Source organism: Chlorocebus sabaeus, chromosome 15, assembly GCF_047675955.1.
Source record: "Chlorocebus sabaeus isolate Y175 chromosome 15, mChlSab1.0.hap1, whole genome shotgun sequence".
In the NCBI taxonomy this organism is placed as follows: Eukaryota; Metazoa; Chordata; class Mammalia; order Primates; family Cercopithecidae; genus Chlorocebus; species Chlorocebus sabaeus.
This window is the reverse complement of record NC_132918.1, coordinates 52,644,026-52,657,073: the sequence shown is the minus strand read 5'-3', so window position 1 is coordinate 52,657,073 and position 13,048 is coordinate 52,644,026. Positions and strand designations below refer to the sequence as shown.

General features: G+C 47.0%; 1 protein-coding gene across 8 annotated transcripts in view; it reads left to right on the top strand.

Moving 5' to 3' along the window:
* MRAS (muscle RAS oncogene homolog) overlaps positions 1-13,048 on the top strand; it is a 58,146-nt gene that overhangs the window by 37,808 nt on the left and 7,290 nt on the right. For 7 of the 8 annotated variants that reach the window (XM_008008973.3, XM_073023579.1, XM_008008971.3 and 4 more), the window contains one exon: positions 12,162-12,315. In XM_008008973.3, coding sequence (XP_008007164.1) covers positions 12,162-12,315 — 154 coding nt within the window. Of the gene's footprint in view, positions 1-10,241; positions 10,738-12,161; positions 12,316-13,048 lie in introns of those variants that run through there. The other variant, XM_073023580.1, reaches the window with a different exon arrangement.

Here is a 13,048-nt window from a genome sequence, read left to right as displayed (position 1 = left end):
CTTCACAAAGGCAGGGACCATCAACTGCATGAGAGGCCGGCCAGGAGCCCAGCAGGGTGAGGAACTGAGAAGCACCCATTGGATTTAGTGACATGGAGGTCATTTGAGACTTGACAAGATCAGTTTTGATGGAATGGTTGGAAATGAAAGTCTAATCAGAGTGGGTTCAAGAAAGAGTGGTGGAGAGGAGGAGCAGGTCGCAAGGATAGGCAAGAAGTGTTTCTGTAAGGAGGAAGACAGAAATGAACAGTAGTGGGAGGGAGAGGTGAGGCCTAGGGACGGGGTTTTAATTTGTAATTTTTTTGTTTGTTTTTAAGACAGGGTCTTGCTCTGTCACCCAGGCTGGAGTTCAATGGCATGATCACGACCCACTGCAGCCTTGACCTCCCGCAATCCTCCCACCTCAGTCTCCCCAGTAGGTGGGACCACAGGCCTGGCAAATTTTTGTATTTTTTGTAGAGACGGAGTCTCACTTTGTTGCCCAGGCTGCTCTCAAACTCCAGGGCTCAAGTGATCCTCCCAGCTCAGCTTCCCAAAGTGTTAGGATTACGGGAATGAACCACTGTACCCAGCTTTATTTGTAAATTTTTGTGTTTCATTTTTTTGTATTTTTGAGTTTTTAAAAAATATTTATTTATTTATTATTTTTTGAGACAGAGCCTCACTCTGTCACCCAGGCTGGAGTGCAGTGGCACAACCTTAGCTCACTGTAACCTCTGCTTCCCAGGTTCAAGCGATTCTCCTGCCTCAGCCTCCTGAGTAGCTGGGACTACAGGTGCCTGCCACCACACACAGCTAATTTTTGTATTTTTAGTAGAGACGGGGTTTCACCATGTCGGCTAGGCTGGTCTCGAACTCCTGACCTCAGGTGATCCACCTGCCTTGACCTCCCAAAGTGCTGGGGTTACAGACGTGAGCCACTGTTCGCGGCCAATGTATTTTTGTTTTAAGATGAGAGAAATTAGAGTATGTTTACCTGCTGGTGGAAATAAACCAATAGAGAATAGGATGATGAAGGAACAACAGTTGCAGCAGTGTCCTCGCACAGGTGGCAGGGACCTGGAGCCAGTGCCCAGCTGGAGAGGGTGGTCTTAGGAGCAGGGCTGGGTCATCCACCCTAGCGAGAGGGCATGTGTTTTACAGGAAGGGAGGTGGGTTGATTTATTCTCATATAACTTTTTTTATTGAGATAAAATTCACATGCGAAATTCATATGTACAGTTCAGTGGTTTTTAGTGTATTCACAGAGTTGTACAACCACATATTGCTGATTGATTAACAAATCAGTAATCATTGTAATCACTGCCACTCATTCCTGAAAGTATCCATCCCCAACCTTGCTCAAAACTCCCCTTACCCATGAGCACTCACTCGCTATTGTCCCCCCTCCTCAGTCCCTGAAACCATTAATCTACTTCCTGCCTTTATGGATTTGCCTACTTCGGATGTTTCATGGAAATGGAACACGATGGCACATGGTCTCTTGTGCCTGGCTGCTTTCACTTAGCACAGTGTTTTCCAGGTTCATCCTGCTGCAATGTGTATCAGAATTCCATTCTTTTTTATGATATTCTAGTGTACGGATATACTACATTTTGTTTTTTGTTTTTGAGATGGAGTTTCACTCTTATTGCCCTGACTGGAGTGCAATGGCGTGATCTTGGCTCACTGCAACCTCTGCCTTCTGGGGTCAAACAATTCTCCTGCCTCAGCCTCCTGAGTATCTGGGATTACAGGTGTGTGCCACCACACCCAGCTAATTTTTGTATTTTTATTAGCGAGGGGGTTTCACCATGTTGGCCAGGCTGGTTTCGAACTCCTGACTTCAGGTGATCTGCCTGCCTTGGCCTCCTGAAGTGCTGGGATTACAGGTGTGAGCCACTGCATTCGGCCATATACTACATTTTGTTTATTCTTTCATCAATCAGTGGACATTTGGGTTGTTTCTGCTTTTGGCCATTGTGAGTAATATTGCTGTGACTGTTCATGTGCAAGTTTTCATGTCAAAACTTGCTTTCAATTCTCTTGGGTGTATACCTAGAAGTGGAATTGCTGGGGGTCATTTGGTAACTCTATGTTTAACACTTTGAGGAATTACCAAACTGTTTTCCAAAGTGGCTTCACTGTTTCACATTCCTCCCAGCAGTGTGTGAGGGGCCCCGTGCCTCTCAGGTGGGTGATGTGGGGTACAAGCATGTGGAATTTATCTCCTGTTGGATCCCTGTTTCAGTTCCTGAGCTGAGAGTGCAAACTTTGGCAGAAGAGGAGGGGCGGGTGGTGGTCACCCAGGCAGTGGGAGAATGATGGAGAAGGATGGCGGACACTCTGAAGGCCCTGGAAGTTGATGCTCAGGCCTTTAAAGGGGGAGAAGCCAGTGCACTCATGAATTTTCGCTTCCCTGCTACCCTTGGCTGCCCAGGCGCAGGTGCGGAGTAGGTGGAGAGTTTGGTGTAAGCAAGTGGAGTGAATGCAGGAAGCAGCCTCCAGGCTTCTGTCCTCCATCTCTGTCCTCACCCCTCCTTTGAGACCTGCTGTTCTTCACAGGCTGTGGGGATGCCACTGCTGACTCCCTGCCCAAAGACAGGCTGGTGTGAGAAGCAGAGCAAGGCTTGGAATCAGACGGGCGTGGGTTCAAATCCTGCCTCTACTGCTCATTAGCCATATGAACCTAAGCAAATCACTAGCCTTGCCCTGCCTCTGTTTCTTCACCTGTCAAATGCCAGCCTCCCAGAGGGACTGCAAAGTGGAGTGGGATTATAGGCCAGTGCTCCCAGTTGCCTCCCTGTTTCTCTGCACTGCCAGGCCCCCATCTGTTCGCGTGATATTCCTGGCCTCTAGTTACACAGCTGAGACCCCTGCTGTCCTTTCCCCTTTCTTCTCTTCCTTCCCTGAGAGCAGCATTGAGGAGTCTACGTTCCTCTAAGAATCCCACAGAACCATAGACCATCTCCCCAGAATGTGTACCCACATATGCAGTTTGTACACCAATTCTGGGGATCATGGGCCTTGTGAAAACTTATCCCAAGACCCCCTCACTCCATTCCCCACAGCTACAGGAATGTGGCCTCCAGCATGAGCAACCCCCAAAGCTGGTGGCTGGCACTTCTCCCCTGATGTTATCCTTAAGCCAGGGTGTTGAGGGAGGTTGGGGCCACTGGCAAAGGGACTCTTCCCTGTCACCAGGGAGCCAGTTGGTGCCCACTACAGGACTTTAGCCCCCTTCCCCTTGGGGAGTCCCAGGTGTCCTGGCTGTCTGCACCCTGCCAGCATTTTGGAGAAGTTCAAGAAAGCAGCCGTTTTTCTAGGAACAGTGCATGGTGAGTGCATCAGCCCTTTTGCCCAGCACCCAACCCCACTCCATACACACCCATTACCCAGAAAGGGGAGCACAAATTAAAATAGTAAATGCCCTTCATCACTATGTATGTACAACTAAGTGACATTATTTTTTCGAATCTATTCTTAAGCTTCCTTACCTTATTCTTCTGTAAAATGGGCATAATCATTCCTGCCTCCCATGACGGGTTTGTGAATTAGAGATACTCTAGGCATGGGGCTGGGCACGGTGGCTCATGCCTGTAATCCTAGCACTTTGGGAGGCCAAGGCAGGCGGATCACTTGAGGCCAGGAGTTCAAGACCAGCCTGGCCAACATGGCAAAACCCCATCTTTACTAAAAATACAAACATTAGCGGGGAGTGGGGACATGCACCTGTAATTCCAGCTACTTGGGAGGCTGAGGAACGAGAATCACTTGAACCCAGGAGGCAGAGGTTGCAGTGAGCTGAGATTGTACCACTGCCCTCCAGCCTGGGTGATGGAATGAGACTCTGTCTAAAAAAAAAAAGAAAAAGAAAAGAAAAAAGAAAACTTTAGGTATGGCCCTTGGAGGTATATTATCTCTAGAAATTGTTTTCTCTATTGCTTGATATTCCATGACCCTTATTTCACTCTGAAGGGGTGTCATAAAAGTTTTTGTTTTTGTTTTTTTGAGACAGAGTTTCACTCTTGTTGCCCAGACTGGAGTGCAGTGGCGCGATCTTGGCTCACTGCAACCTCCCCCTCCCAGGTTCAAGTGATTCTCTTGCCTCAGCCTCCCGAGGTGCTGGGATTACAGGCACCTGCCACCATGCCCGGCTCATTTTTGTATTTTTAGTAGAGATGGGGTTTCACCTTGTTGTCCAGTCTAGTCTCAAACTCCTGACCTCATGATCCACCTGCCTCGGCCTCCCAAAGTGCTGGGATTACAGGTGTGAGCCACCGCTCCCTGCCGTGTGTCATAACAGTTTAAAAGTCAGTTTTTAGTGATTTCCCCTAAAGCCAGAGTGGGCTGTTTTAACCCAGTGATGGCATTTCCTGTAGAGTGCAGGTGATTCGTCTAGTCGTTCTGCAAGTATTTTTTGAGCCTTCCTTGGGTGCCGAAGCTTTTGTGGGCTCAGGGAAATGAAAGCCAGGCTCCTACATTCTGGGACTCTATCCCATGGTGAGGAGCTGAGCCAGGCCCAGAGGCCCAAACTTGGAGGAATCGATGACACATGCAACAGGAAGGGTTCAAAGATGGAGGTCAGAGGCTGGGCGCTCTTGTGAGGAGGAGGGGAGATGGACTGCATCCCAGCTGGTGGGCGGCTGGGACGGCCAGTGGAGAGGAGGGGAAAGGGCATTCTAGATGGAGGTCATGGCTTGGGCAAAGGCTTGGAATGGAGATACAGCCCAGCCGGTTCTAGGATGGCCAGACAGTGGTGGTTCTGGTTGAAGAAAAATGACTGGACAGGCTGGGACGCTTGGGCCTTAGGGAAATAGGAACACCTTTCTTCCTGGTGTGTGGCCTTTCGTGGGTTCCTTTAACTCCTGGACCTCAGTGTCCCCATCTATACTAGGAGGATGGTAATATCTTCCTTCCAAGGCTGTGAAGAGGACTGAGAGAGCGGGTGTGTATAAAGCCTTTGGCACAGTGCTGGCTGCCAGCAGGAGCACAGTGGGTGGTACCACTTTTAGCCAAAGATCTTGACCGTACCCTGGGCTGTGGGCCAATGTCGGAGCCCCTAGAGCTCATGCTGTGACTTTTCTCCCTCTGGAAGCCTGGGTGGAGGAGGGAGAGAGAAGGTGGCTCACGCCTGTAATCCCAGGCGTGGGCAGTTTCCCTAGTATTTCCCAGGAGGGAGCAGGAAGGGGACAAGGGAGGAGGAGAAGCAGAGAAAAGGGGGAGAGGTGAAGCGGAGGAGGAGAAGGTCTTAACCATTACATCAGGGCCCCAGGCTGGTGCCCCTCCATGCTGGCTGCCCTCCTGCCTGGGACTGCATGCCTTGCCAGCGTGTGGGGCTTGCCTTGGCATCTGAAGTCCCTAAGCTCCCAGCAGTTCCAGGGTCTCCAGTTAAATCCTCCTTTGCAAAGCTGCTGGGCCCCTTGATCCCTTGATCCTCAAGTGGGAGGATTGGAGCATCGCAGACAGTTGTGCACAACACTGACCCTGTCTCTCCATTTATCTTTCCCCTTCCTCCTCCCCCGGTCTGGCTGCCTCTCTGTCTCTGTCTATCTGTCTGTCTGTCTCTCACAAACGCACACGCACACACACATTGGCAGCATACCTCTTCTCCACAGTGACTAATACTTTCTGTCTCTGGAATCCTCCTACCTTCATGACATCAGGCATGTGGAATGGAGGCAGGATCATAATTTCTTAAAAGTGTAGCTGCCCATTATCTTCACCCTCCTGCAGGAAGCCTTGGAATCAGAACTGCTGACAAGGGGCCTGTGGCCAGGCATTTCCAGGTGTATGTGTGTGGAGGGGTGGGCTAGACAAGGGGTGGGCTAGTGCTACTTGGGAGCAGGCCCAACTCAGCCACACACCCCTCTCGCCTGCTAGCCCTCCCAGACCAATGGATAGCTTCATACCATTCCTGGGGTAGATTTTGTCCCTTTTGTTTCATCTGCAATTATTAGTGTATTCAGGTTTTATATGTTTTCTGGAGCCAATTTTGATCATTTATATTTCTTGAACCATCCATTTCGTTGAGAATTGGAAATTTATTATTATCAAACTGTGTATGTTTTTCTCCATAATTAAATATATAGCTGTATCCATAGTCAGAGGCCTTTTCTCATTCCAAATGCTTGTCTTTTTTTCTCTGATAAGAATTGCTAAAAGTCGGGTTTTTAAAAATTGGTCCTTTGAAAGAATCTGCTTTTGATTTTTAGATATCAGCTACTTTCCCCTCCTCCTACTCTGGCAGTTTTTACTTTTATTGATACCTTTTTCTTTCTCTCTTATTTTATTTATTTTTCCTTTTCTAGCCTCTTGATTTAAGTGTTTAGTTAATTTTCAGTTTTAGTTTCTGAAATGCATTTAAAGCTATAATTTTCCTCTCTAAGTACCACTTTGGCCTTAAATCAGAGGTTTTATTACTGTTGATTGTCCTTGAATTCTAAACTGTGATTTCTGCTTTTTAACTAGAGAGTTATAGAGGAGTATGGCTTTTAACATTTTCAGGTGGCTAGATTCTCTTATACTCTTGTTTCTGTTCATTTCTGATCCTGTTACAGTACAGGTTGAGCATCTGCAGTCCAAAAATCTGAAATCTGAAATGATTCAAAATCTGAAACTTTTTGAGCACTTATGTGACGCCACAGTGAATAGTCCACATATAAGTACTTAACATGAACTTTGTTTTATACACAGAATTCTTGGACATATTGTATAAAATTATTTTCAGTCTATGTGTATAAATATAAATGAATCTTGTATTTAGACTTAAGTCCCATCCCCAAGAGAGCTCATTATGTATATGCAAATATTCCAGAATCTTCTAAAAATAAAAAATCTGAAACACCTCTGGTCCCAAGCATTTCAGATAAAGGACAAAACTTAGCCTATAGGATTTCTGCCTTTTGGAATTTGTTGAAATTTTTATTTATGACCTAATATATGGCCAAATTTGATGTGTGTTTTAAAATACTTCACGGCGGGGCACAGTGGCTCACACCTGTAATCCCAGCACTTTGGGAGGCCAAGGCAGGTGGATCACGAGGTCAGGAGTTTAAGACCATCCTGGCCAACATGGTGGAACTCCATCTCTACTAAAGTAAATACGAAAATTAGCGAGCGTGGTGGCGCATGCCTGTAATCCTAGCTACTTGGGAGGCTGAGGCAGGAGAATTGCTGGAACCTGGCAGGCGGAAGTTGCAGTGAGCCAAAATTGCACCGCTGCACTCCAGTCTGGCGACAGAGCGAGACTCCATCTCAAAAAAATTTAAAAAATTAAAAAATTAAATAAAAAAATAAAAAAAATGTTTGTTTACTATTTGAGTGTAAAGTTTGTTCTCTCTGTCTCTCAGAATAAGCTTAAATTTTGTTTTGTTTTTAGAAACAGGTTCTCATTCTGCCCCAGAGGCTGCAGTTCTGTGGCAAGAATGTAGCTCACTGAAACCTCAAACTCTTGGGCTCAAGTGATCCTCCACTTTATCCTCCCAAAGTGCTGGGATTACAGGGATGAACTACCTTGCCCAGCCAAGTACTTCAATTTTGTTATTTAATGATAGGACATTGCTTCTGGAGATCATTTGTTCTATATTTAAGAGAAGCCTCTTCAAGTCTCTCTCATAATGATTATGGAATTTGTCAATTCCTGCTGTTTTTAAAAATCCATTTTTTTTGTCCACATGCATATTTAAGCAACATGCCTAGATGCTTATGATTGATGACTGTGGCACTTCTTGATGCTTGTACCTTTCCGATTTGTAGATGCACTTCTTTTATTTTGGTTACCATGTGACTGGCATTGTCTTTTTATCCTTCCATTTTTCATCCTTTCTGTCATTTTGCTTTATATGTGTCTTTGTAAGAAAGCAGGCAAATGGATTTTGTATTTAGTATCTGCTTTTAATAGGTGAATTTAATCCATTTGCATTTATTGTGGTGAATCATAGATTTATTTCAGCTATCTTATTTCATGCCTACTTTTTATTGTATTTGCTTATTTTTGTTAAGTTTATTTTTGCCCTTTGTTGGATTGGTTTCACTTACTTTGTCCTGTTTTTCCTCTGTTGCTTAGGAAGTTTGAGGTTTTACTTCTGTTCTTCTAGTGGTTATGCTATATATGTATGTGTATGTATACTCATATTTTTCTGTCAGCATCTAGATGTAATCAGGATCATTAGCCTCTTGACAAATGAGGCAAGAACTTTAGTACTTACTTTTTTCCTGGCTCCTACGCTTACACATTGGATCATCATAGATTTTAGTTCCACATTATCATCTATTCTCTTCAAATTATGCAACAACATTTAGTTAAACTTGCCTGTTCTTTTAAAAAATGTGTAGAGATGGGGTCTCACTATGTTGCCCAGGCTGATCTCGAACTCCCAGCCTCAGACTATCCTCCTACCTCAGCCTCTCAAAGTTCTGGGATTATAGGCTTGAACTTACTGCACTGGCCTTAACCTTAACTCTTATGTTTTGCTGTTTCCTTCTCTTACCACTGTTTGTAGTATCACTCATCTTTCTCTTTCATGGATTTATTTTTTACTTTGTAAGAATTCTTTCAGAAAGCCTGCGTGATATAATTTCTAAGACCTTCAATGTCTGAGATGACTATTTTTCCTTTCCATAGGGCCCATTTTGATTTTCAACTCCCTATTAATTTTTTTTAATTTGAGCATATTTTAAAATATCCTTGATCTCTAGTTTTTGTTTAGATAATATATACCTTCAAAATCTGTAAATATGTGAATTATGATATTGCCTTAATGTCTTCTGCTTTTTCTTTTTTATTTATTTATTTATTTATTTATTTATTTATTTATAGACAAAGAGTTTCGCTCTTGTTGCCTAGGCTGGAGTGCAATGATGCGATCTTAGCTTACTGCAACCTCCGCCTCCCGGGTTCAAGCAACTCTCCTGCCTCAGCATCCCGAGTAACTGGGATTACAGGCGTCCACCACCACGCCCAGCTAATTTTTTGTATTTTTAGTAGAGATGGGGTTTCACCATGTTGGCCAGGCTGGTCTTCAACTCCTGACCTCAAATAATCCACTCACCTTGGCCTCCCAAAGTGCTGGGATTACAGGTGTGAGCCACCGAGCCCAGCCATCTTCTGCTTTTCAATTCAGGCCTTTCCATCCACACTTCAGCCAAATGCATGCTGTTTCCATCTCTTTTATTAATTGCAGTTCTGAGTGGAATTCTTTTTTTTTTCTAAGAAAAAAAGGCTGCAGTCCCTCCAGTTGAAGGTGTGGTCTTCCTGCTCCCTCCTGAAATACTGGGGAAACTGCCTGGTCCTTGGCTGTAGGTCCTGTCTTCTGACCTCTTCATTTCACGTCCAGATGAAGTAGTTCTAGGATATCAGAGCTGTAAGGATCTACTGGTCCCGGAGCCCCGCCCCTCATTTCCTACATGAGACTGAGGCCCAGGGAAGGAGCAGAAGTAGCCATGAGCTGCTTTTATGCCCTGGGCACCTCTTGGGTCCTCGTGTCCATCACTGGCCCCTCTGAAGTGCCGAATGACTCCAGGGGATGTCCAGCAATGATGGGCTGTGGGGACAGGCTACTTTCTTGGGTACTGTGTAAAGGTGCCTGCCTGCCTAAGGAGATGTGGATTCCCAGGCGTCCCCAGATAGCTTGTCCTGTGGCTTTCCTTGCCATCTATACACTGGCAACTCCCACATCTGTATCTCTTGCCCCCTCTTCTCTTCTCTATGTCTGACTTAAGTCCCCAGACACCTTTTAGAAGTCAAACATGGTGTCTAATAGGCTCTGAAGCCTGTGTCAAAAACTGAGTCCCCCAAACCCTGTTTCTCACCCAGACTTCCCCGCCTCAGCATCTGACATCACTATTCCCCCAGGCACTCAGGCCAGAAACAGGCATCGTCCTCAGTGCCTCTTTCGCTCACCTCTCTATCCCCACACTTTCCTCCAGAAAGCTCTGCTCCTGTTTACTCTGTCTTGGAAAGTGGCCTCGGTCTGGTCACTTCCCCCAGCACCCACTCCCCGCCCTCGGCTCTACCAGCACGTGTTGCCTGGATTCTTGTGCTGGCCTCCTCACTGGGTCCCTGCTTCCACTCTTGCTCTGTTTTCCTCAGCAGCCAGAATGAACTTTTCAAGATGTCCTCCAGAGCATGCTGTTCTTTTTCTTTCTTTTTCATTTTTAAAAGTATTTTCGAGATAGAGTTTCACTCTTGTCTCCCAGGCTGGAGTGCAGTGGCGCTATCTCGGTTCACTGCAACCTCCGCCTCCTGGGTTCAAGTGATTCTCCTGCCTCAGCCTCGTGAGTAGCTGGGATTATGGGCGCTTGCCACCATGCCTGGCTAATTTTCGTATTTTTAGTAGAGACAGAGTTTCTCCATTTGGCGAGGCTGGTCTTAAACTCCTGACCTCAGGTGATCCACCTGCCTCGGCCTCCCAAAGCGCTGGAATTAGAGGCTAATCCTGCATCTTCAGTGGATCAGGTGCGTCGCCTCCTGATAATGGTCCTCCTTCCCTATCCAAAATGACACCAACTTCTGCCAGTGACCCTCAGCCGACTACATCATTCTTCACACTGTGTATCTATCTCCACTCAAATAACAGCCATTCATTTGTTGATCTGTCTCACTACTAGATGGTGAGTCCCATAAAAGCAAGGATTTGGTCTCATTCGCCTTCTGTCCATAGGGCCTAGAACACTTCCTGCCACCCAGCAGGCACTCAGACATTCCTTAAATGAATGAACAAGATTGGACAGACTTCACATTTATTTTTCATTCAGGTACTATTCGGGGCTACTTTTTGGCCAGGCCTTGAGTAGACAGGTGACTGGCACAGACCTGCCATTACCCTTGGGAGCTAACAGTCCTGCTGGGGACAGCTACACGGGTGGCCAGAAGTGTTCCCGGAGGCGTTGGCATGGGGCTGGCGTCAGTCCTGGGGCTCCAGCAACAGCCAAGTCAGAGTCCACTCACCAAAGCCAATGGAGAAGGGGAGGGAAGCGGGAGTTGGAGGAAAGTATCCTGGGCTGCAAGGGTAGCCAGAGCGGGAGGGAAGACCCTGGTGAGGATGGCACGCTCACAGCAGACCCATAGGGCTTTTGTGCCAGGCACTGCACAGAGGGCATTACATCTATTAACCGAAAACTACCTTGACCATCCCCATTTTAGGAAATGGTGACACAGAGAGTGTAGCTTGCCTGGGGTCACACCCAGGCATGAGGAGCCAGACTGCCCAGTGGGCTGACTCCAAAATCTGTAACCACCCGCTCCCCTGCCTCCCGGGAGAGGGGAAAGTGGATCTGGTCAGACAGTAGGGGGACTGGGAAGATGCAGGGGAGGCTAAGCCATGAGCAGGTGCTTGGAGGATGCTGCAGGTTCAGACTTCATTCTCCCGGAGGGCAGGAAGGGGTCAGGCCTGCACTGCTAAAAGGAACCCCACCTGCCTACTGAGCTGTGGCTGTGAGCAGAAGGATGAGACTTTCCCTCTGCAGGAAGGAGGCTGGAGGAAGGTGGGGGCGAGGAGCGCGAGCACTTGGGCAGGAGTAGTTGAGGGAATGGATGGGTTAGGAGGAAGAGCTTCCAGTCCCAGCCTGGGAGGAAATGCCCTGGCTGTGAGGGGCCACTCCTCCCCAAGGGTCTCCCTGGTATCTGTCCCCTTGGGGGCTGAGACGCCCTTCCTGCCCAGATGGCCTCTTCAGGGCGTTCCCCAAGGCATGTCCATAAATAAGCTCTCCTGCCCTAGGGCGTACAAGGTAGAGGCACTGTTTTCATCTATAGAGGAGGAAAGGGGAGGCTCAGAGAGTCAGGCAATCTTCCAAAGAGTCACAGTTTATAGGCCTTGCAGCAGGGATCCAAGCCCAGGTCTGGCCAGAGGGATTATGTAGCACAGTTCATCATTGACTTCATGAGGCGTGTCTGTAGATCAGAGAACTTAGGCCCAGTAAGCACATGGGGTGAAATTGGAGGAGAAGGGTTTGGTGGGTCCACAATAAGTCAGAGCCTCACCCTGAAGCAGGCTTTAAGGTTGGCGGGGGCTTCAGCTGGGACCCTTCGAGCAGCCCCAGGGAAAGAGCTTGTGTAGCCTCCCATGGGACAGCTTGGACTGAGCCACGGTAGGGACAGCAGCAGCAGTGTGGGAGTCTGCAGGCTGTGGGGGCTGCAGGGTGGGTGAGGACAGCCCCTGAGTGGCCTCATCCCACCCCAGTTCTGGACACAGCCGGGCAGGAGGAATTCAGCGCCATGCGGGAGCAGTACATGCGCACGGGGGATGGCTTCCTCATCGTCTACTCCGTCACCGACAAGGCCAGCTTCGAGCACGTGGACCGTTTCCACCAGCTTATCCTGCGCGTCAAAGACAGGTGAGCATCAAAACACAGGTGAGAGTACCGGGAAGAGGCCTGCGCCTGCCTCCTAGGGCGCGCTCGCTTTTGCGCTCTCTCTCTCTCTCTCTCTATCTCACCCCTAATTAAAGGCTTGGATTTTTTTAAGCCTTATGTGGAGTAATTAAATAATTTGAAATTTGGCTTATATTCATTTGGTCTTGTTGAGTCTCAAAGAGGCTATGTAATGAAAATAAAAGCACAAACTAATAGGAAAAGAACAATATTTGAGTGAATTCCATTAAAGACAGAAAAAAATCTAGCTAACATGTATTCCAAAGAGAAAGTGTTAATCAGTTTACCAGGTAAAGGGCCACACATACATACACATAAAGCTCCCACAGATGAATGTGGGTTTTACTCTGAATACATGAATTGCAAAAGAAAAAACAAAAATGGCTCAGATGTGGGAAAATATTCAACTTTCTTGCTAATCAAATAAATATAAGGAAGATAGTAAAGTACCATTTTTCACCTGTCAAATTATAATTTTTAAAAATGGAAATACCCAATGCTGCCAAAGATGCGGTAAGATTGTCATTTCATTCAGTTTTGGACAAAATTTGGCCCATGTCAATAAGAATCTTTACGGTGACCATGCCTCTTGATGCCCTCTACTGGGAGCCACCCTAATTGTGCAGCTGGTTGTGTGGTTGGTACATCTGAGTGACCCAAGAGATGGGAACCAGGTCTGGGGAGCCAGCCACTGACC